Raw genomic sequence first — 23,182 nt, 5'->3', positions numbered from 1 at the left:
GAATATAAATATCACAACCCAACTAAGTTTGAAAATAAAATAATTCAAACCTAAATTCAACTCGCACATTCCAAAAATGTCCGTGACATTACTAATTTTTTTATACAACACAAAAACTGTTTTGTGCCATTAAAAAAATGTTCAACTTATATTTTAAAAAAGTTAGCATGTACTAAAAATTCAAAAAAAATAGTAAAAAATTGTTTGCATGTATTCAAAACAATGTTAAAAAACAAGGATAAAAATGTTACACGTGTATAAGAAAAATAGACATATGTTTAAAATAAATAATAAACCAAAACAATCAGTGAAAAAAAATTAAAAAATAAAAAATAAAATCCGTTTCCCCAAAAACATGCTTTTTGGTCTATTTCTTGATGTGTCCATTCACAAAATGTTGCTTTAATTTGGTGATGTTTTCGCAACAGTCTTCCATAATTTTCGCAAAAGATTGAGTTACATTGAAATGCTTTTTGTAGGTATATATTTTTCTAGTTACAATAGCCAATTTTTTGCAAAGCTACAACCGAGCTTTCTCCTTTTTCCGTGTTCCCACCTCCATACAAAATGCTACCGAGCAACAAGTGGGCGCGTGCCCGTGGACTCTTGTTCCTGAAAAGTGATGAGGTAGAGCCGTAGATGAAAAAAGATGTTGGAGAGCACATACGCCATAAGGCACACCTACATGTTATAGGCAGCCAAAATTATGTGCCTGGAAAAAATTACTATATCACGGATGGAACACTCAAGTGTTCAGATTGTAAGGTGATCTCAGACGGCTCCTTTTGTCAAGTTGAGAAACTTGATTGCCTAAAGGAGAACATGAAGCATAACCCAACCATGGGACTTCAAAAATAATAATTATATATTTCTCCAATTTCTCTGTTAACATCTAAACCTAGCATAAGATAAACATACACAAAATACAAGACAAATAGCATTCATATCACAAGAAAGTCCGTCACACGAATACAATTTTGAACAAGTCATGATCGCATGTTGCAATCACAATTTTCTACATTGCAGCTCAAATTGGACAACACTACGCTCTAGCCTAGTATTTGTTGAACGTGCAACTATGCTTACTCGTCGTTACATTTTTAATCTATGTTCTACTTTCTGATCATTATACTGCATTTTCTATCCTAAGAGATAATACTACTACCCACATAAATAGTGCAATAAACAACTCTATATTTTCATTGAAGGCGGAGGATTAATAAAGTGGCAAAGAATGACAAGGAGGTTAAGGGAGAAAATGGTGGTTGATATATGGTTTAGGTCACGTGGTACAAACTTAACAAAACTTTTTTCCTTCCTCATGAATATCTTTTTCAATATAAAATAATAACAATTCAATTACACTTAACAAATTTAATCACATCTTTTTTAATTCACATTATCAGTATAAAACTAATTTTTATTTACACTTATCAGAAACCAACACATTTTATACTTCTTTATAACTTATTCTATCAATATACAATAATAAATATTATATTTAGTTATTACACTTAACAAAATTAATTACAATTTATACTTATTTATAACTTATTCTGTGAATGTACGTTATTAAAAAATATGTTTATTTACTAACTTATGGAAAATTGATCGCATTTTTTACTTATTTATAACTTATTCTATCACTATACTATTTTCACATTATATTTTTGCTGCCCTTAAATCGCTCATATAATCATGCGGTACTTATCAAGGTAAGATTTATTTTTGGAGATAAAGTTTTACGTTTAGCATGGCATATATACTTAAATTACCAGATATATATTTTGAAGGAAAAATATTATTATTATTTTTAGATATTGGTTTTCTTTTGAAATCTCTCTTTAAATCAAATCCTTATTGGTGGATCGAAGATAAATAAATATAAACAATCCTCCACAGATAACTCATGTCGCTTAGATGAATTATTGTTGCATTCTTGTATACTTAAATATGCTGGAAAATATGCCCAATCATATGGCCTAACAATTACCGTAATAGAGGTTTCTAGAGCAAATCATTGTTTATATTAGTTGTAAGTAAATACAAAATTCTAGAGTATATGAGATGTTTTCAACGGTTTCTCCATAAGTCCTTGACATTATTCTTATAGATTCTTCTATGGTCAAAGATAAAAGAGAGTTAGTGCACCAAATTTCCTCTTGATTTGATCCATATTCCGCTAAAACCCATAATTGACTAGTGACTCTCTAAGTAGAATTTTCTTACCAGGTTTGCACATCAATTGTTTCCTTTCGTCGAGTGGAGAATCTTGATGTGCATCAAGGGAAAAGTGGATGCACACCACGGCCATCCTATGATGCAAATCAAGAAATATTGGACCGATCATGTCCTCTAGTATGATTTGAAGTAGCCTTTTGTCTTGAGAATTTGTAGAAAATTATATTGGATAAGATGGTGGAACATTGCACATTGGTTCAAAAACCTTGTATTTCCCTGCAAGGTTTTGCCCAAAAGTAGTCGAGTGGAGGAAGGATAACTGCCAATCCTTCCTTATTTTAATGCACTATATGATAAGAAAGAACTGGTGTCCAGAATTATAATTCCACTCAATTTCCAAAAGTTGCTCTAGCTACACCTAGATACCTAAAGTAAATTTGGGAGCCCGGATTCCTTTCTCGACTAGGAGATAGTTCATGGTGCCTCGACGTTGTAGGCGCATCTAGAGCATGAACCCTGCATACTTATAACAGGCTAGGTGTCGGTGTCAAAACCGGCGGATCTCGGGTAGGGGGTCCCGAACTGTGCGTCTAGGCGGATGGTAACAGGAGACAAGGGGCACGATGTTTTTACCCAGGTTCCGGCCCTCTCGATGGAGGTAAAACCCTACTCCTGCTTGATTAATATTGATGATATGGGTAGTACAAGAGTTGATCTACCACGAGATCGGAGAGGCTAAACCCTAGAAGCTAGCCTATGGTATGATTGTAGTGATTCTGTCCTACGGACTAAACCCTCCGGTTTATATAGACACGGAGGGGGCTAGGGTTACACAGAGTCGGTTACAATGGGAGGAGATCTACATATCCGTATTTCCAAGCTTGCCTTCCACGCCAAGGAGAGTCCCATCCGGACACGGGACGAAGTCTTCAATCTTGTATCTTCATAGTCCAACAGTCCGGCCAAAGGTTATAGTCCGGCTGTCCGGATACCCCCTAATCTAGGACTCCCTCACTAGGTCAGCAAGAAACAACTACCTTTTGGTTCACAATTATAAGTTACATGTTCTACGCTTGTAATTTATTCAGCGTTTGAGGGTGCAAACAAATATATTTGTGATGGCACAACAAACTCATGCTTTCTGTATGTAACTATGTATTCAGTTGGGGACGGTATAATTATTGGGCTAACAAGTTTGTTGCGGTTGATGTCTGATATGCTTCAAACATTAAGCTGAGAGAAGGATGATACAATGTGGAAGGCTCCACTGTAGTTGAAGACGACAAGGAACTAATTTGATCGATGTTGAGCCTTCTTTCTTCCCTATGTTTCCATGTCTTTTCACTTGGATTGCCACTTCCCGTTTCTTCCCGCTAGCTGCTCAACTCAGACAGTCTCCTCCTGCTCTGCTTGCATCATGGAAACGCTTGTAGATGGGTGTAACTTCTGGACCGGAGTCTAATGTGATCATTGTTTGACTTGATTGTGTACTATTGGTGTCCCAATTGGCCTGGACTTTGCAGTTCAGCAGGTTTAGTACGTTAATAAATGAGCTGCTGCTGCTTGTTCGATTTTGTCATTAAAGACAGATACACACTGAGATTGAGATACATGTGATGTTAATTGAAAGCTGGTTGGCCATTTTTGTGATGGTGGTTGGGGAGCTAGTTGTTGGCTACTGGAAGCACGATCTTAATAATTAATTGATACGAGTAGGAAGCAGGTGCATGTTGATGCCCCCGGGCCCAAACAGACTAAGGGCCAGTTCTTTTGGACGATTCTACCAGAATCGCCCCCTCCCCAGCTTCTCCCAGAATCACCACTCCATATGTTTTTTACAATCCTATCTAATTAGACCTTAACTAGATAGGATTGTAAAAAAAATATGGAGTGGCGATTCTGGAAGAAGCTGGGGAGGGGGGTGATTCTGGGAGAATCGCCGAAAAGAACTGGCCCTAAAAGGACAACGAATCTGGAAATTGCTTTCGGATGCCGAGCTCTATGGAGGCCTCCAAATGCAAAATTGAAAATTCGTGAAAATTTATATTTTTACATTTCAAAAAATTCTGAAAAAAATACAGTGATAGATGAAGGCATAGTGCACAAGTCTGTAAATTTTCAGAACAAAATACGTTGAAATGAGAGTTGTGTGAAAAAGACAAATCTGTGGCTTTTAACACATGATACTATTCATCCTTTCAGACTATGAATTTGGTTTTTTTTGTACAGGTCGCATTTCATTGTATTTCATTCCGAAATTTTACACACATACGTCTCACATCCTAGTTTACTTGTATAAATTTTATCAGATTTTTTTGAAATCAAAATTTTCGATTTTTTTTATTTTCAAAAAATCAGCCTCTGAGAGCCAAAACGCCATTCTCCAACAAATCTTATTATAAAATCCCGACAAAACATATATGCATCTGATTTAATCAATAGGAGTAGATGGTGGGGAAATCGGTTGTGAATGACCCCGAGGTGGGTTCAAGGTACCCACTACCCAGAGCTCCCATGCAACGTCCACGTATGTAGTAGTACTAACGTTGTTAGTTTGGTGACAGATGAGATGACGCTGCGCGAGAGATCTACACTGAGACGAGTTATTGATTTCAATCTGCCCGTACGTCGAACGTGAGTACATAGTAAGAACTGGCCACGTGATCCATGGAGCACATGGCCATACTCTATTACATAAGCCAAAAACCTACAAGAAACTTGTTTCTATCTCGCTCAGCTCAGTATGAACAAGTTAAATTAAGTTGACGCCTGGCAACGGACGTGTGGAGATTTGCTTGCTCTCATCTCATCTCAACCGATCGGTAGCAGAAACCTAAGTAGATCAATGCCGGCCATGCATGTGCTCTTGGTTACTTGCTGCATGGAGCCCCAGGACAATTTCTCTTGTATGGTGCCGTGTCGTTTAGATATAGAATACGGGTACAACATTGTTGCCATTTTATGATAGCTCGTGAGGTCATATATAGCTAAGAAGAAAAATGCATGCATGTGTAGATCAGGTCAGTCCTTTGTACGTGCATGCATGTGAGTGCTTGGTCAGGACAGTCCTTTGTCATTGTTTCTATCTCTCTCGGTGGAACACAAAGCCGTACATTAGTAGTACAAAAGTTGAAACTCATCAAGATTTTTCTATCTCGCTCAGTGTGATGTTAATTAAATGACAGAAGTGTATATACCTCTTCCCTCTCAGCTCACGGAACGATAATAGAACACCCGGGGTTTGTAAATCAGGCGTTCTACCCCCTCAACTTTAGAAAACCGACGAATAACCACCTAGGAACTTGTTCACTTACACTGCCACCTCATTGAGCAACACACGTGTCAGTGCGTCTTCGACAATCTTTTTGTAATTTCTTTGTTTTTATCCCTTCGGTTAACAGAACAAAAGAAAACCCAACCATTATTCTTCCCATGGGAAACCGGAGCTCACCGGTCCTTGCGTTTAATTTGTGTAAGAACTAAGATGCGTGCAACTATTTTCCAAGTTTCTCACAAATTGGCCTTGTGCCCATGTGAGGTTAAGCTAAGTTGATGCCCGGTGCAGAAATATTTTGGTTTTGCCTCACTAGTGCAGAACCGGGCAATAGCTCCGGTTCGTAAGGCCCTTTAGTGCCGGTTCGTTAACCGGCACTAAAGTGTGGGCACTAAAGCCCCCCCCCCCCTTCTAGTACCGGTTCAGCACGAACCGGTGCTAAAGCGCAACCACGTGGCATGAGGCAGCTCCAGGGGCAGGGAGCCCTTTAGTACCGGTTGGTGACACCAACCGGTATTAAAAGGTTGGGGGGTTTTGGTTTTATGATTTCTTTTTCAATTAATTTTGTGTTTTCATTTAATTCTTTTTCGTTTGCTGGTATTTTACGATACTACATATTGTACACGTTATGCATATATATAAATAGAATTTCTAGTAACCGATCATATATATATCATCGAATGTCTCACAACCACCATTAATTCACACATACACACATACACACACATATATATATATGTATATGTATATATATATATATGTATATATACATATATATATATAATTAGCTAGCTATATACAATTTCTCCTAACTGTTGCCTTCGTAGCCAGTGGCATTAGCCTAATTGGTGCCTTCGGAGCACGATGACAATTGGAAGTGGTTCATGGGGGCGGTAGCGGGTAATAGTATTCTCCTTTGGGATCTATGATCTGGTCGAGCAAAACTCCCGCTATTTCCTCTTGAATTGCTTCTATGCGCTCCTCTGCTAGGAGCTTCTCCCACACCTCTCTGAACTGTTAAGAAGGAGATCAATATGCATGTGTATTAGTTGTGTGACTAGATATCGATAATGGTGTAAAAATTGTGAATAGTGTTCTGACAAACGTACCCACTCCTGTCTTTGAGATCTGCTCCTTTCGGACGCCATCATGCGAATGTTCTCGCAAACGTAGTATGCACACAGATTATTCCCCGGCGCCTGCTTCAGGGCCTTTACGAGAATGGAATTTGATCAGATAATAATTAATCAAGCATGATAATTAAAGAGATGACAGCTAGCTAGCTAGTACTACTTAATTACTTACCTTGGGTCGAAACCATTTCAGCTTTCATTTCCATTGGCCTGGAGTGACGCTGATGAACTTTGCCCAAGCCCTGCCCGCCGACAAAGAAAATGAATAAAGGGGTTATTAAATAGTTCATATCAGGAAATGACTAACTAAATAGGTCGAGATATAGTTAATAATGATTGAAATTACCTGTTGACTATCCCAAACAAGATAGTGTAGTCACTTTCTTTTTTAAGTAGTGAGTCCAGTACTTCAACTGTTCCTTCATCAACTTTAATGATTAACAAGATCCAATGAAATCTGCATGCACACACGTTTGCATGTCTTAATTAAGCGGGCATATGTAAGCAAAAACATGTAGCTAGCTAGTAGGCAAAAACAGAATTTGTAGTACAAGACAGTGTGACTCACTGGAAGTTGTAAGGAAGTAGTATATCTTCATTGGTATTGAGGCGCTTGAAGAACTCTAGCACGCTTTCCTCTACACTTTTTCATAATATACATCTAATTTCCATGTGTATTCATTAAGGGTATTTGGGTCAATGAACCCAATGCCATAGCGTCCACCTTTTTTCATTTCATACATCTTCATCCTGCATAATACCACAGAAAAGAATATAGTGAGGATAATTAATTACAGGTAATGATTGATCAAAACGATCACTACAGCTAGCTTGAGACTTAAATTATAGAAAGAAATCACTTAAAGACAATAGCAACTCACGATAGATTTGTCGAGTGCGTCTTGATTGTATAACTGAAATAGTTCTGAATACTCAACGGACCAAGCTTTCTCATGGAAGTAATGATCCTTCTTGACATTCACCATGAGGGACTCTCGATTGGAAATCTTGGTAATGTCCATGTACCATTGATGCAATTCATACATTCTCGTTGGGAACTTCTTGACCTCGTCTGGCTCGACCAAAGGTTGGCCCCGGACATATTTCCGTTTTATTTCCTCCTCTCTAAGCGGAGACATGGACTCGATCTCGAGGAGTTGTCCAACAATGATCTTGAGGATTTCAGCCTGCCTTATATGCTCCACGGTTATTACCACATCGCCCAGCTCGGGAACATAAATGGTTTGCCCACAATAATATTGGGCGCGCCTACTCTCATGTGTTGTTGGCACAACAAGTGGGGGGATTGATTGCGCCGCCTGTTATCCCAGCTGGGGAACGGTTTTACCGCATTTTTTGCCAGCTGATTTGCTCGAGCTCGAGCTCGCCTCTTTCTGTAGACGTGCTCGATTTAACTTCCTGAGGTGGTGCTCATAGTCTGTGTCAACAGGCTTGGGAGCTGGTGGTGTAGCCATACGAATGAAATGGTCAATCTTTTCCTCGGGCACTTTCTCCCTTGGCGGCGGTGGCAGTTTTGGTGCAAAATGGGCTTCCACCTTGGCCTTCGATATGGCTGCGTTTTCCTCCTCGGACTTGTCGTAAGGCCTCTGCGGAAGAGGCGCGAGGCTTCTTGGACCATATTGAAATCGCTTGCCTCCGCCTGTACCTCCCGTACTACCTCGACTTATACTGCTATGCACCATAGCTGCGGCGGCTCTCTTCCGTGATTGCTGAGGCGGCGGAGACGGCTGACGTGGCTGAGTTGGACGAGGAGGAATGGCCTGAAGCTGTGCCGGACTTGGAGGAGGAGTGGCCTGAAGTTGTGCCGGACTTGGAGGAGGAGTGGACGTCTGACGTGTTGGAAATATGCCCTAGAGGCAATAATAAAATGGTTATTATTGTATTTCCTTGTTCATGATAATCGTCTATTGTTCATGCTATAATTGTATTGACTGGAAACAGTAATACATGTGTGAATGCATAGACAACAACATGTCCCTAGTGAGCCTCTAGTTGACTAGCTCATTGATCAATAGATGGTTATGGTTTCCTAACCATGGACATTGGATGTCATTGATAACGAGATCACATCATTAGGAGAATGATGTGATGGACGAGACCCAATCCTAAGCCTAGCACAAGATCGTGTAGTTCGTTTGCTAAAGCTTTTCTAATGTCAAGTATCATTTCCTTAGACCATGAGATTGTGCAACTCCCGGATACCGTAGGAGTGCTTTGGGTGTGCCAAACGTCACAACGTAACTGGGTGGCTATAAAGGTGCACTACGGGTATCTCCAAAAGTGTCTGTTGGGTTGGCACGAATCGAGACTGGGATTTGTCACTCCGTGTGACGGAGAGGTATCTCTGGGCCCACTCGGTAGGACATCATCATAATGTGCACAATGTGATCAAGGAGTTGATCACAGGATGATGTGTTACGGAACGAGTAAAGAGACTTGCCGGTAACGAGATTGAACAAGGTATCGGGATACTGACGATCGAATCTCGGGCAAGTAATATACCGGTAGACAAAGGGAATTGAATACGGGATTGATTGAATCCTTGACATCGTGGTTCATCTGGTGAGATCATCGTGGAACATGTGGGAGCCAACATGGGTATCCAGATCCCGCTGTTGGTTATTGGCAGGAGAGTTGTCTCGGTCATGTCTACGTGTCTCCCGAACCCGTAGGGTCTACACACTTAAGGTTCGATGACGCTAGGGTTATAGGGAATAGATGTACGTGGTTACCGAATGTTGTTCGGAGTCCCAGATGAGATCCCGGACGTCACGAGGAGTTCCGGAATGGTCCGGAGGTAAAGATTTATATATGGGAAGTCCTGTTTTGGTCACCGGAAAAGTTTCGGGTGCTATCGGTAACGTACCGGGACCACCGGGAGGGTCCCGAGGGTCCACCAGGTGGGGCTACCTGCCCCAGAGGGCTGCGTGGGCCAAGTGTGAGAGGGGACCAGCCCCAGGTGGGCTGGTGCGCCCCCCCACCAGGGCCCAAGGCGAAGAGAGAAGGGAAAAGGGGGAAACCCTAGGCTCAGATGGGCCTAAGGCCCACCTAGTGGTGCGCCCCCCCTCTCTCCCCCCTTGGCCGCACCCTAGATGGGATCTAGGGCTGGCCGCCACCCCTAGGGGTGGAAACCTAGGTGGGGGTGCAACCCCTACCTTTCCCCTATATATAGTGGGGGTTTTGGGCTGCCATACACACGAGAACATCTCCTTCTTGGCGCAGCCCTACCCCTCTCCCTCCTCGTCTCTTGCGGTGCTTGGCGAAGCCCTGCTGGAGTACCACGCTCCTCCACCACCACCACGCCGTCGTGCTCCTGCTGGACGGAGTCTTCCCCAACCTCTCCTTCTCCGCTTGCTGGATCAAGGCGTGGGAGACGTCACCGGGCTGTACGTGTGTTGAACGCGGAGGTGCCGTCCGTTCGACACTAGGATCATCGGTGATTTGGATCACGACGAGTACGACTCCATCAACCCCGTTCACTTGAACGCTTCCGCTTAGCGATCTACAAGGGTATGTAGATGCACTCTCCTTCCCCTCGTTGCTAGATTACTCCATAGATTGATCTTGGTGATGCGTAGAAAATTTTGAATTTCTGCTACGTTCCCCAACATGACGCTGTGTTGGACTTGGAGGAGGAGTGGCCTGACACTTTGCCGGACTTGGAGGAGGATTGGCCTGACGCGTTGGTGGACTTGGAGGAGTGGGAGTCTGTTGACTCGGTGGCGGACTTCGACGAGGAGTCGGCTGACGCGGTGTCGCTGGCCTTCGAAAGACGATGCAATCCTTTCTCCATAGGATGATACGATGTATGGCCCCAATGTGTGCTCGTCGTCACCTCCAGGAATGTCAAGCTGTAGCCCCGAATATGGGTCCACCACCTCATCAACCAAGACACGAGCATAGCCCGTTGGAATCGAGTTGCAATGGAAGGTTGCCTCGGGGGGATTTGTAAAAGAAACGGCGTCCGCCACCTTCATGGATATGTTCTTCATTTTGAAGTGTAGCTCGCAGTTAGTGTTCTCCATGATGTCATCCACGGGGTATCTATCCAACATTGCGTCGCCCGGGGCGGAACCCACGCTGCTTCTCGGCATGGATGGGGCGGTGCTATCCAATGCTGGATCATCCGCTAGCTGCTGCAGCTGCTGAGACCCCCTTTGCCGGCTAAGTGAGTCGATTTGTTCCTGCTGCCGCTAGAATTTGACTGCCAAGTCCGCATGCGCTGATTCTAGGCCTTGAAGGCATTCATAGTCCAGCTTCCTCTGCTCCTCCTCCATCTTCCTCTTCTTCTCCTCCACAATCTTCTTTGTCGCACGGGTTCTGTAGTCGGCGTTCCAGTCCGAAAACCCCTCATACCACGGAATAGCGCCCTTGCCTCGTGTTCTTCCCGGGTGTTCAGGATTTCCCAGGGCACGCGTAAGGCATGCTTGCCACAAGAGTGGTTAGTGAGTGGAAAAGCATTTATGACCAGATCCCCTCAGAGCTTGAGAGCAACCCAAGCCTTGAACCGATGAGGAGGATGGTTACTTTGAGTTACAACCACTTGCCTTCTCATCTTAAGTCATGTTTTCTATATTTAAGCATATTTACCGAGGATTTTGAAATCGAAAGGAGGCGTCTGGTGGAAAGATGGATAGCCGAGGGGTTTATTATTGCCAGGAGTGGGGTGAGTGTTGAGGATGTTGGGAATAGTTACTTTAATGACCTAATCAACTGAAGCTTGATTCAGCCATCAAGAGTGAACATAGAAGGAATTGTCAAGAGTTGTCGAGTTCATGATATTGTTCGGGATGTCATGATCTCAATTTCTAGATATGAAAATTTTGCGTGGTCTACATCGGATAATGTAACCAACATAGCAGGTGATAACTTCCGTCATATAGCACTGCAAGGCAGTTGGGGCCCAAATAAAGGCTTGGATTGGAACCATGTCCGATCATTGACCGTGTTCGGCGAGAGACCCATGAAGCCGGTACCTTCACCTTGTTCACCCAGCCTCAGAATGCTTAGAGTATTGGATTTACAATGATGCACATTTTAAAATCACACAAAAAGATATCAACACTATAGGGTTGTTACGTCATTTGAAATATGTCAATGTTGAGATGTCTTATCACAGTTCATATATTTACAAGCTCCCAAGATCCATAGGGAAAGTACAAGGCTTGCAGACTTTGGATATAAGAGACAGCTTGATCACATCACTGCCGACTGAGATCACTAAACTACAAAGCCTTCGTAGCCTCTGTTGCAGCATAGTTAGCATAGAAGAGAATTTATACTTACTTTACCCCATGATCTGGTTAATGTCCGCACTCTGTATGCCTATTCTGTTCACTCCTTTAGTTAGTCCGAATGAGCGTCCAGACACATTGAAGCTCATTCAGATGGCCTGGACTGGTCATTTGACCAACTCTGAAGGTGTGAGGGTGCCCAAAGGGATCAGCAACCTAAAGGAGTTAGAGGTACTAGAGATTGTGGATATTGAACGGACTAGTAAGAAAGCAGTTAAATAGCTCGGGGAGCTTATAAAGCTAAGAAAGTTGAGTGTCACACTAGGGGCAAGCAAGCAAAAGAGCAAGATACTCTGTACATCCCTTGAGAAGCTGACTTCCCTCCGCTCTCTTTGCCTTTGCGCCCCTAGGAGAAGCCGTGCATCACTCAAGTGGCTGTTGCAGTCTATTTCCGCCCCTCCCCCTCTGCTGCGGAAGCTGACTTTGGATGGAGATCTTGGGTAGATGCCTGAGTGGGCCAAATTTCGTGTTTTGACCCTTTTGTGAAACAAAATCGAGATCTAACCCCAGTCTGAAAGCATTTCGGGATCTGACCCTTTTGCTACCGCCAGACCCTCAGGCGGTAGGATTCCACAGTCTACGCCGCAGGTTTCGGCGGTAGGTGTGCCTGACGGCCGTCAATCCGTTAACGGCTGCTTACGTACCTACCGCCAACGTCCACGGCGGTAGCCCACACAAACCTACCGCCGAGTCCCCTGATGGTAGGTTATCATAAACTTAACTACTTTGATTTTGTCTTCAATTTTTTTGCCATAAGACATAACATAAGAAACAATAAGCACAATTTTATAGACATAACATAGTTTGATCACATCCAAAAAGTTTTGCCATTACGGACTAAGAAACAAGTACCAAATAACATAGTTTGATCACATAACATAGTTTAACCAAATAACATAACGTAGTACGAAGGCAACATAAGAAGTTTAACCAGTTCAACGGTCATCGACCACATAAAAGGTTTCATCCATAGGTAGCAATCAAACATAACGATCATCAGCAGCCACACGCATATATAGTTTAGATGATATCGATGACGATCATCATCTTCAAGCCTTGATGGTTGGTCTTCCTGATAGTAATAAGGATGGTCTGTCCAACATGAAGATTCTTGTCAACGAGGAAGCTCTTTCACCCATCTGTGCTTAAATTTGTGCGGTCGTCCGTGTCCACGCCGTACGCACAAGTAGTGACGGGGCCCCTTGCGGTAAGGCGTATTCCAGCATAGCCTTCTTCATCAGCCTCGATGCCACAACTCTCAGATAGGCTCTTTGGCAATTTCTGAATAAGAAAAACAAATCAATTAATAAGTATGGATTATCTAAACTATTAACAATTCCTTGGATTCTACACTAATAGCATACCATCTCATGTCGATCGATCATGGTAGTTGTCAGACGGGTCACGAATGGCGCCCCAATCAACTCAACACGTGGCAAAAAGTTGTCCCATAGGTTGCACACCTCCTGTTCGCTCAGCCTCACTCTTTGAGCACAGATGGCTTCCTCAAGTGGGTCTTCATCTTCATAGTCCTCATCAAGTGGTGGTGGTGGCGCCATGTTCCTTATATAAGCATTGATTGGATAAAGTTAATTAAACATGAATATTTGTTCTAATGCAAGCAAAACAAATATCTACAATATTCACACAATAAATCATCACATATGGTGGTGGTGGCTATAAGAAAGACTAAACCTAGGGTTCATCTAGGTTCTAGGGTTCATCTAGGTTCTAGGATTCATCTAGGTTCTAGGGTTCATCTAGGTTCATGGTTCATCTAGGTTCTAGGGTTCATCATATCAACTAGATAGGGTTCCTCGTATTGCTATAAGAAAGACTAAACCTAGGGTTCATCAACTAGGTTTATCACATTGCAATCATCTAGGTTTAGGGTTCATCATATCAACTAGATAGGGTTCCTCATATGGCTATAAGAAAGAGGAATGATTGACTCAAAGTAATTGGGGGATTGGAGGAGCTTACCTTCCTCTTTCCGTAGCCATCTCGATACGCAAAATCCGTGAATCAACGAAGAAGATCAGAGTGGGGAAGTGGAGGAGATGAGAAAATGGGCGAGAGGAAGAAGAAGGCGGCTGGGTGGGTGGGGATTAGGGGTTGTACTCCATCTGCATTGGCGGCAGCATCTGTGAAAATCGTAACCATCTTAACCGTCGTCTTGTGAGCCCTCATCCGCAGTGGCGGCAGCATCTGTGAAAATCAATAACCAAAGCATAATTAGCATGGACATAATAGTTAGCAACTTGTTTTCATCAATTCGAAAGATTTGGTTTAAAATGCTAATTATCACTCCATTCTCAATGAAACGGGCATGGTGACGCTTGTCGAACCTAGGGTCAAGCATTGTGTACTTTGTGCCGATGTCGTCCGCAAGAGGTGGCCTCCTAAAAGAATTGCATAAGCACATCAAAAGATTTTTCAACATGAACTAGAGTTCAACATTAACTACGAAACACATCGATGCATAACAAAAATTGAACCTATGAGTTCAATCTTTAAATAATCATATACCAAGATTATTATTAACTAAATACAATACATATATCAAAAACTAAATAAAATACTTTTATGAAGATGCAACCACCATGGTTTCAATGCATCATAACACATATACTACATATAACAAATACTTGCATCTTGAGGATTCATATACTACATATAACAAATACTTGCAATCACCATGTTAAAAAAAATGAACTAGGGTTCATCTTGAGGATTCATATACTACATATAACAAATATATCAAATATTTGCATCATCCAATACTTGCATCATAGCATCCAATACTTGCATCATAGCATAGGAACATGCATCATCCATCATATAAAAAAAACCATTCAAATCAATTATGAACTAGGGTTCATCTTAACACAGCCATAGCATAGGAACATGCATCATCCATCATATAGTTCAAATCTAACACAATATAACATCTAGAATCAACCTAAATCAATTGTAGGGTTAAAAAAAATTCAAATAGGAGTGATTTCAAACGAATAATGTGACGAATCGAAAGGTGTTTGATTAAAACTTGTTGGAGGGATTGAAAGAGCTTACTTTTCTTTCTTCAGGGCCATCTTGATCCGCAAAATCCGTCAAGAAACGAAGAAGATCGGAGGGGGGGAGTGGAGGGGAAGAGAGAGGGCGACTTTGAGCAGTTGCTCTGTTCTTCGTGGTGGGGGGCGGCTGGGTGGGGGGAGGGGGGGGTGGGGGCGGCCGGCCCGCGGTTTATATATGCCCACACCCTATCGCCGGAGTCTCTGGCGGTAGGTTCAGACAACCTACCGCCGGGTGGGGCGGCGGTAGGGTGTGACGGAGGGGGCACGGCGGCCGTTATCGTTGCTGATGTGGAAAAGTTTACTACCGCCGCAGCTCTCGGCGGTAGGCTATATGATCCTACCGCCGGGCCACCTGGCGGTAGGCAAAAGGGTCAAATCCCGAAATATTTTCAAACTGGGGTCAGATCTCGATTTTGTTTCACAAAAGGGTCAAAACACGAAATTTTGCCGCCTGAGTGGTTTGGGATCTGGTAAATTTGATGAAGATTCAGTTAAAGTCGAGCAATCTGAAGGATGGAGATATAAGCATGAAACAACTAGGCGCACTGCCCAAGCTCATGCTCCTTCATCTTTATTGGGAATCTTATGTTGGGAAGAGACTGGTTTTCAGAGCAGAAACATTCCCAAGTCTCAGGAGACCTGATATTCGGGGCCTGAAGCAACTGACAGGGTTGGTATTCGAGGTTGGAAAACATAGATATCGTACAGGCAGGTTGGAATCTGGGATTACTGGTATCATACACCTTCCAAATCTCAAGCAGATCTCACTTGGTTGGGAAGGTAAAGTGGCGAGGCTTGGTGCGCTGCAAGGTGAGGTGCACGCACACCCCAACCGTACCGTGCTGCGAGCCTGCGACTGCAGGAGGACCGGAGGTACCACGACCTGGGTGACGCTGCCGAAGGCTCCACTACAGCAGTGCAAGTGGAGGAAGCAACTGCAGCAGCGAGGGAGGTCGTCATGACAACGGGGAGCGACAGGTCAGCCAGCTCTTAATTTCTCTTCCCTTCAGTAGCTGCAGCTGTCAGCACATGATGTTTATGGTAAACTTACAATCTGTTTCTCTTCTCTTCTACTTTTGACAGTGAGGATGATCTGCGCTGAAGACCGGCTTGTCACCTCAGCTGTTCATCGCCATGAAACGCCATGCTTTCATGGGTGTCAGCCGGCGAGGATGATCGCTCAGGTCGTCTCCATGAAATGTCATGCTTTCATGGGTGTATGTACCTCTTCAGTTAGATCTCCCTAGGTTATTTACACTGTATTCAGTCTGTGTTTCTGACGATGTTTATTTCTCTGTCTCTAACAGGAGCTGTTACTCGTTTCCACTTGTTGCTGATAACTTATGAACAATCAAGGTACCCCCTCATTGGCTTGTTTGATTTGTTTGATTCCATCTCATTTCTGACCATTGTCTTCGGACTAACTTTCATGCATGCACAGCAACTGTTGTCTCGACTCCTTGTAAGAGGTTATGTTTGTGCTACTGAATTCAAATCTGAACATAATTACCTTTTACATGCATATTCGATGACCTTCAGTTTGTCACTACTAGGATGTCAGTTTGTCATCAACTATGCTTCAGTGTATAATTACTTGCCGTTAGCTCCATTTTTATTTCCCTGATGGGGATGTATGTCTCTGATGGGGATGTATGTCTCACATGTCACATCCATCGTCTCTACTTTGATTTTCCTTTGAACATTAATTTCCCATAGTTCTATAATCCATTTTGTAGCAGGGAACAACATCCTACTGTTTATTTGTTAACTGATAAACCCTCTTCTTTCAGTGTTCAGAACAGTAGCATTTTTTAAAATATCAGAAATATTTTTCTGATCCAGAGAAGAGAGTTGACATGCTTGACACTCATACAGTCCAAGAGCCTCCAAAGCGTGAAGCGTTTCCTGATAGCTATCAGTTAACCAAGCAACAACTCCTTTTCTTTCTTTGTAGTCATCATGTTACATTGCTCAGCTGATTTCTCATGTTGTTTTCAGCTTGCGAACACATACATTTTCTATTGAAATGAACTCATGCATGCTCTTTATATGTTTTCAGCTCAGAAGAAGGTGGACCAAGAATTTGGTTACCGAGGAGGTCATTTTTCTCATGGGTGACTGGGAAATGCGGTTACCACGGTTACCGCAAAATTCCGAGAAAATTTCGGACGAAATTTTATTTCAAATTTTGAATTCAAATTTTTGGGACCAAAAACTAAAAAATTTGAATTTTTGACAGCATGCCTGCTATATATATAGCATATCAAGAAAGTTTACACAGCACATATAGCAACAAACTATACTTCAGAGACCAACAACACATCTAGGAACATAATGACCAACAGAAACATAGTTCAGACTTTAGAAACTAGACTTAAGATTAAAAGTTCACATGAAGCTACACATGGCAGTCCGACAACAAAATAAATTCAGTCCATAGTCCATATTACAGTCCCACAACAAAATAAATTCAGTCCACAGTCCATATTGCAGCCCCACAACATCAATTCAGTGCATTACATACTCCATAGCATCAAGCAACAAACCGGCCATTCGATTCCTTTTAGACTTGCAAGTCTCCTTCCTCAACCCTTACAGAGACTCAAGCTGCAAGTGTCCTTCCTCAACCCTTACAGAGACTCAAGCTGCAAGTGAACAAATTAAATGCCAAGTTGTTAGCAAGCAGATTTGTCTATAGTATTTGTTCTCAAAATAGAATAAATGGATGCATGTCATTAGATGGCAGCAAGCAAACAAAATTTTGGGTGGCAGCAAGCAAACGAACAAAGTTAGCACTTCATTATTACCGTCCTCTTCCTCCTCTTCCTAGTAGACTTCCGCAAAGGTTCATTGTTGTTGGGAAGCATCACATCATTATTAGCTACAAAAATTACTAGTTAGCACTTGAACCTAATAAATAAATTCATATAGTGTTGATATAAACTAAAGGGCAATCACCTTCTTCCTCATCTTCCTCCTCTTCCTCTTCCTCCCGTTCCTCCTCTTCTTCCTCTTCCTCCTCTTCCTCCTCTTCCATCCTACTTGCTCTAGATCTCTTTCTTTGCCCCACTCCCACCTCTATGACAACCGGATTGAAGGCATCACCATCATAGTCATTGTTCTCATCCATTGAAGGCATGGAGTCATCCGTTGGCCCCAACCAACCCATGATTTCATTATCACAGTCATAGAGTGAGGTATTCATCAACAACGCGCAAGGATCAACTTCTTTCTCTTTAGGCTCACCAAGAATTAGGCGGATTCGCAGCCCAAGGTTGTAGTGGCAAAAAACCATCTTGTGCAGCCGTTCAAAACCAAGACGGTTCCTCACTAGTGTATGCACCAAAGCATATGTGCTCCAATTTCATTCACAACCGCTTGAAGAGGTGCATTGAGAGACAATCCGAATAGTGTACTTCTGAAGCAACGGTGTACTATCTCCAAATGTTTCCCACCACTGAATTGGGGACACTTGGCTGGCTGCATTACGAGGGTACATGCCTTCAAAATCCCCCCTTGTATTGGTATACATGCAACGTTTACGAGTCGATGAGTCGTCCGAAGGTTGAGACTCATAGACTAATCGTGACTAGTCTAGACTACTGCTGGACTAGTCGACATGGTACTGTAGTTCACAACTTGCAGTAATCAATTACTAAAACCTAGTATTAATATGTAATATATACTATAGAAAGTGCATTGGAGCGTCAATTTGTCCTGCAGATTAGTCCAGTAATCATATTTCCATGTTGGATCCTTGCTCCTAGTTGGCTTCTTGCAGGACCCTTTGATGGATCATATTGCTCATTGGTCTGAGCTGCAGCTGTTGAATACAGTACTTGAGATATTTCCGGCATAGGCATTGCACTTTAGACCTAAGGATCTTGAAACTGAAGCAAACAAAACGAAATAAAGAAGAGGGCAGGGGGTAAAAATTGAATCAAAGAAGGGAAGAAGAGAAGGGAGAAATTACTTTGCTAGTATGCTTGCTTGCTTACTGCAACCTGAGGGACGAGTGGATCCAGTAGCCAGAAGGCAGCAGAGGGAGACCGTAGGGCAGATCTAGGGAGAGCAGAAGCAATGGAGGGAAAAGGCCAGAGCAGAGGAGTGCAGATCCATGAAGAGCATAAGCAATGGAGGGAAAGGGGCAGGGTGGCTGGCTCACTTATCCCCTCCCAATCCCTAAAAAATAAAAAAAATTGAGTCGAACGACTCAAGGTGCACGACTAGTCCTTCGACTCCTCGACTCGACGAACTAGTCTACACGAGATTTCTAGTCGACACACAGAATGCGACTCATAGACTAGTCTAGTGACTAGTCTCGACTAGTCCCTCGACTCGTAATCAATGTATACATGTCAATTTCAGGAATCATTTTAATGAACTCCGAAGGACTAGCCAACTTCCTAAGTGCTGCGTTGAGTGCCCTCTTGTGTGATAGACTTGTTCCAAAGTTATACTTGTAGTGTCCTTCCGGGTCAAGAACACCGGCTTTAGAATGGAAAGATAGCACGGCAGCAAGAATTAGATGGTGACAATACTATGACAGGTACAATACTAGCAAGAACTATTACCATGGCAGCAAGGAAAGATAGCAGGGCACACAAACTTGATGGCAGCGACAATATAAGTATGATAGCAATAAGAATAATTAGCATGTTATGTACTCCCTCCATTTTTATTTAGTTCGCGTATTAGCTTTGATCAAAGTCAAGCTTTGTAAACTTTGACGAATTTTATAAACAAAAAATATTAACATATACGATAACAAATCAATATCATTAGATTTATTATTGAATGTATTTTCACATAGTATAAATTTGTTATGGTAAATGTTTATATTATTTTCTATGAATTTGGTCAAACTTTACGAAGTTTGACTTCAGTCAACTCTAATATGCGGAGTAAATAAAAACGGAGGGAGTAGAACTATATGGCAGCAACAATACTATGGCAGCAGGGATAACAAAACTATGGAGCAAGAACTATTACCATGGCAGCAAGGAAAAATAGCAGGGCATCAAGAACTTCGTGGCAGCGACAATATAAGTATGATAGCAATAAGAATAATTAGCATGTTGTATAGAACTATATGGCAGTGACAATACTACGACAGCAGGAATAGCAGTACTATGGCAGCAAGAACTATTACCTGCAACCATCAATGTATTTTGGTATAAATGCTCGACCCTTTTGTCGACCACCTTTAGGTACTTCTGTTGGTCTAGAGATTCTTCAGGAAAAGAAGAACTCAAGTGATGCCTAGCCTGCATCATCCTTTTCATAAATCCAGAAAGTGACCCAAGCTTCTGTGAATCAGCATATCGAAGTATTGTATATATTGGGCCGATTACATCTAACACCATCTTCACGTCATCCCACCATTTCCTACTTGTCAAACAATCATATGTGTAGTCATAATCAACCTCGGAACTCCATGAACTATTTTTCCACTCGGGAGATGTCATCCACACCTTGAATTTCTCTTGCTTATCCCAAAAGCTTTCTAGGAACATAAAGTTTGTTCCAAACCTTGTTGCATTCGGTCGCACCAACTCTCCACCTATGTGCTTCTGCATTTCAGCATGCAAAGTTGAATGATTGTGCATGAATCTACAGATTCTCTTACAACTGTTGACCACTGTATTAATCTCAGGAAAACATCCCATCTCCTTTAACATGAGGTTAATTGTGTGAGCCGCACATGGCTGCCATGTGATGTGTGGGAAATCGACAACAAGATCAAGACATGCTTTCTTGAAGTTAGAGCCATTGTCGGTCACAAGCTGGACAACATGTTCCTGCCCTATCTCTTCGATCACTTCTTTAATGTGCTCATAAACAAACTTAGAATTTTGCATGTGTCCAGTGGCATTAACAGATTTGTGGAAATACATACGCCCGTTGGAGAACACCATAAAGTTTATAATGCTCATCCGAGAAGGGCCGGTCCACGAATCTGACATGATAGTAACACCATAGGTGGGCCAATCGTCTTTGAACTTGGCCACATACTGCTGCAATTCTTCATAGTTGGAATTCAAATAAATTCCATCAATATCTATCCCTTTAGGGGCAGGCACCCCTTTGCCAAGGTCTTGAGTCAATTTCACGGGTCCTACAAAATATGGACAATTGGCTTTGTGCCCAGGGATGTCATTAGCGTGAAACCATTTGGCCCAAGCCTTCCCAATCCTTGATTCATATTCCGCCTTGTTAATACACACCTCCATTGTCTGCTGCGGCCTAGTCCTGCTATATGCCAAATCAACATCAAAGAAGTCTTTGACACCACCTGAGCTGCTCCCTTTGACACCACCTGAGCTGCTCCCTTTGACACCCCCTGAGCTGCCTACAGTTCCTCTAACACCACTAGTTCTCCCATGATCTTCATGTAATGAATTCTGTAGGCTCTGTCGTAGTATCTCATCGTCCTCATCTTCACAATCAATATGTATTGATGTACCTAGATTGTTCAGATGGTTGACCTCATCTACTACTCTTTTCTTTCCTTCTTTGGCCTTCCTCCTCCTATCAATTCCCTCCGGAATGCCTTTCCGAAAAACAGCAACTACATGATGAGGCGCACTCAGGCAAGAGTAACACTCAGGGCCCAGTCCTGCTAGATGCTGCTTGAATCGGGTTGCACCCCCACCAAGTTTAACAGCCCCACAATAAGAACAAGACCATGCATTTCCTTCCAACGATTTTCCATGACACCATATATTTGTTACATCATTTGCATTACCTTAAATAAAAAATACAGAAGCAATGTAATGATTTTGCATGTAATTTGGATAACATTTGATGCAAAGCAAAGTGAGTACACACTGGACAGGAAATTAGAGATAAAATATACCAAATATAACTGGTCAAGTGAAAAACATCTTGAAATCTGAAGGGCAATCACCTTTCTTTGGTGTTGGAATTGGCAATGGAACCTCCGGGCCTCTGCTTATGCCACCATAACGAGCCCCGCGGGTGGCATATCCGCTCCGATTGATGTCATCCGTGAATCCTGTGGATTGTCCTCCTCCTGACGAACGGTCGACGGGGATGGCCGCACTGCCATTGCCATGATCTTTGCCTCCGGATCTGCTCGGTTGGCCATGAAGGAACACATCCCCTCTGCCCTGGCCGACGGTGATAGACGCACGACCCGCGCCACGAACGCCGGCGACGATAGCCATCCCTACAGTTCACGGCTCGCCATCTCCGTCGCCATCACCCCGCCCCATCCCCCTTGCAACACCGGCCATGACGGGGAGCGCCCCAGGAGGCCGTGGAGGGGGGAAAAGCACGGCCGCGGTGGAGCTGGATGGGAGCCAAGGGGTGGAGTGGGCGCCGCCGCCGCCGCCAAGTTTTTGTGGGAAACGATTTGGGGAGAAAGAGACGAGAGAGACTGGCGTTTTCGGCTTCTAGGGTTCACGTTTGGGTGTGTGAGTAGCGAGACGCAGCGTCGTAGCCGTGGCTTCTCGGGCTCTAGCTGGACCGGACAAAAAAATTCAAATATGGCCGAATTTATTTGCACGGGAGGCCCATTTACCGGAGGGCAGCGAGAAACGCGGTTACCGCTCGGTAACCGGTTTTCTCGAACGGTACCCAAAACCGTGAGGTGGACTAGACAACACAACATACAACTACAAATTAAGCTGCATTGCTATGCTGCAGTTGGTCGCTGCGATTTACTTCCGGTTCGCTGCTGGTGGACTCCATTTGCCGCAAAGTGAACCTAAGATACAACTGGATGTTCCTATGCTGCAAGTGTCAGAGGATCGGAGTCGTCTGTTCCATGCTGACAGGTCAGCTGCTAATTTCTCTTTTGTTCATGCAGTAGGTAGTAGCTGTACACATATTTCGATTCATCTCTCCTTTTGTTGTCGCTTACAGAGAAGATGATCTGCACTGATAATTTCTTCTCTGTTTCATTCGCTTCTCTAACACCTTGTACTGATTTATCGTAATGTTTGTCAGGTCTTTTTGTCCACACCAACTGTTCATCTCAATGTCTGTAAGAGGTTATATCTGTGCCATAAATTTTACCTGGTTCAACATTGTGCCGCATTCGTATTTACCTGCTGGGCGTGTACGCATTACCATATAATGTCAAGTTTCCAGGCTGCATCCTGCAGGTGAATGTTTTTTATATCCATGGTTTTCTGCTTTGATTTTGCTTTCAGCTTTTATTTCCTCTGAAAATTA

The 23,182-nt window shown here is 42.9% G+C and overlaps 1 protein-coding gene and 1 pseudogene across 5 annotated transcripts; one reads left to right on the top strand and one right to left on the bottom strand.

Annotated features, from left to right (window-relative positions):
• The first annotated feature begins 11,032 nt into the window (after positions 1-11,032).
• On the top strand, positions 11,033-16,082 carry LOC125518161 (annotated as a pseudogene).
• Positions 16,083-17,394: 1,312 nt separating this feature from the next.
• On the bottom strand, positions 17,395-22,407 carry LOC125523790. 5 transcript variants are annotated; one of them, XR_007290403.1, is made up of 4 exons: positions 21,891-22,407; positions 20,133-21,728; positions 17,788-18,058; positions 17,395-17,625 (listed from the first exon to the last, which is right to left on the bottom strand). XR_007290403.1 is itself a non-coding variant. In XM_048688861.1 (3 exons), exons 1-3 carry the CDS (start codon positions 22,168-22,170, stop codon positions 17,621-17,623), a joined length of 1,881 nt encoding a protein of 626 aa, XP_048544818.1. In that variant the 5' UTR covers positions 22,171-22,407; the 3' UTR covers positions 17,395-17,620. The 5 variants fall into 5 exon arrangements, 3 of the variants coding, with proteins under 3 accessions (XP_048544818.1, XP_048544817.1, XP_048544816.1); XR_007290402.1 differs by lacking the exons at positions 17,395-17,625; positions 17,788-18,058 and adding exons at positions 18,793-18,870; positions 18,954-19,471; XM_048688861.1 differs by lacking the exon at positions 17,788-18,058.
• Positions 22,408-23,182: the final 775 nt, after the last annotated feature.

This window comes from Triticum urartu, chromosome 7 (assembly GCF_003073215.2).
Source record: "Triticum urartu cultivar G1812 chromosome 7, Tu2.1, whole genome shotgun sequence".
Lineage (NCBI taxonomy): Eukaryota > Viridiplantae > Streptophyta > Magnoliopsida > Poales > Poaceae > Triticum > Triticum urartu.
This window is presented reverse-complemented; position numbering and strand designations above follow the sequence as displayed.

What these genes read in the sequence shown, in the direction of transcription:
- LOC125523790 (XM_048688859.1), bottom strand. Translation starts at nt 22,170, where the DNA reads ATGGCTATCGTCGCCGGCGTTCGTGGCGCGGGTCGTGCGTCTATCACC. An exon ending in AATTCCAACACCAAAGAAAG is followed by an intron (nt 21,729 to 21,890) that starts GTGATTGCCCTT and finishes TTTTTATTTAAG; the next exon opens with GTAATGCAAATGATGTAACA. An exon ending in AAATACATTGATGGTTGCAG is followed by an intron (nt 19,472 to 20,132) that starts GTAATAGTTCTT and finishes TCCATTCTAAAG; the next exon opens with CCGGTGTTCTTGACCCGGAA.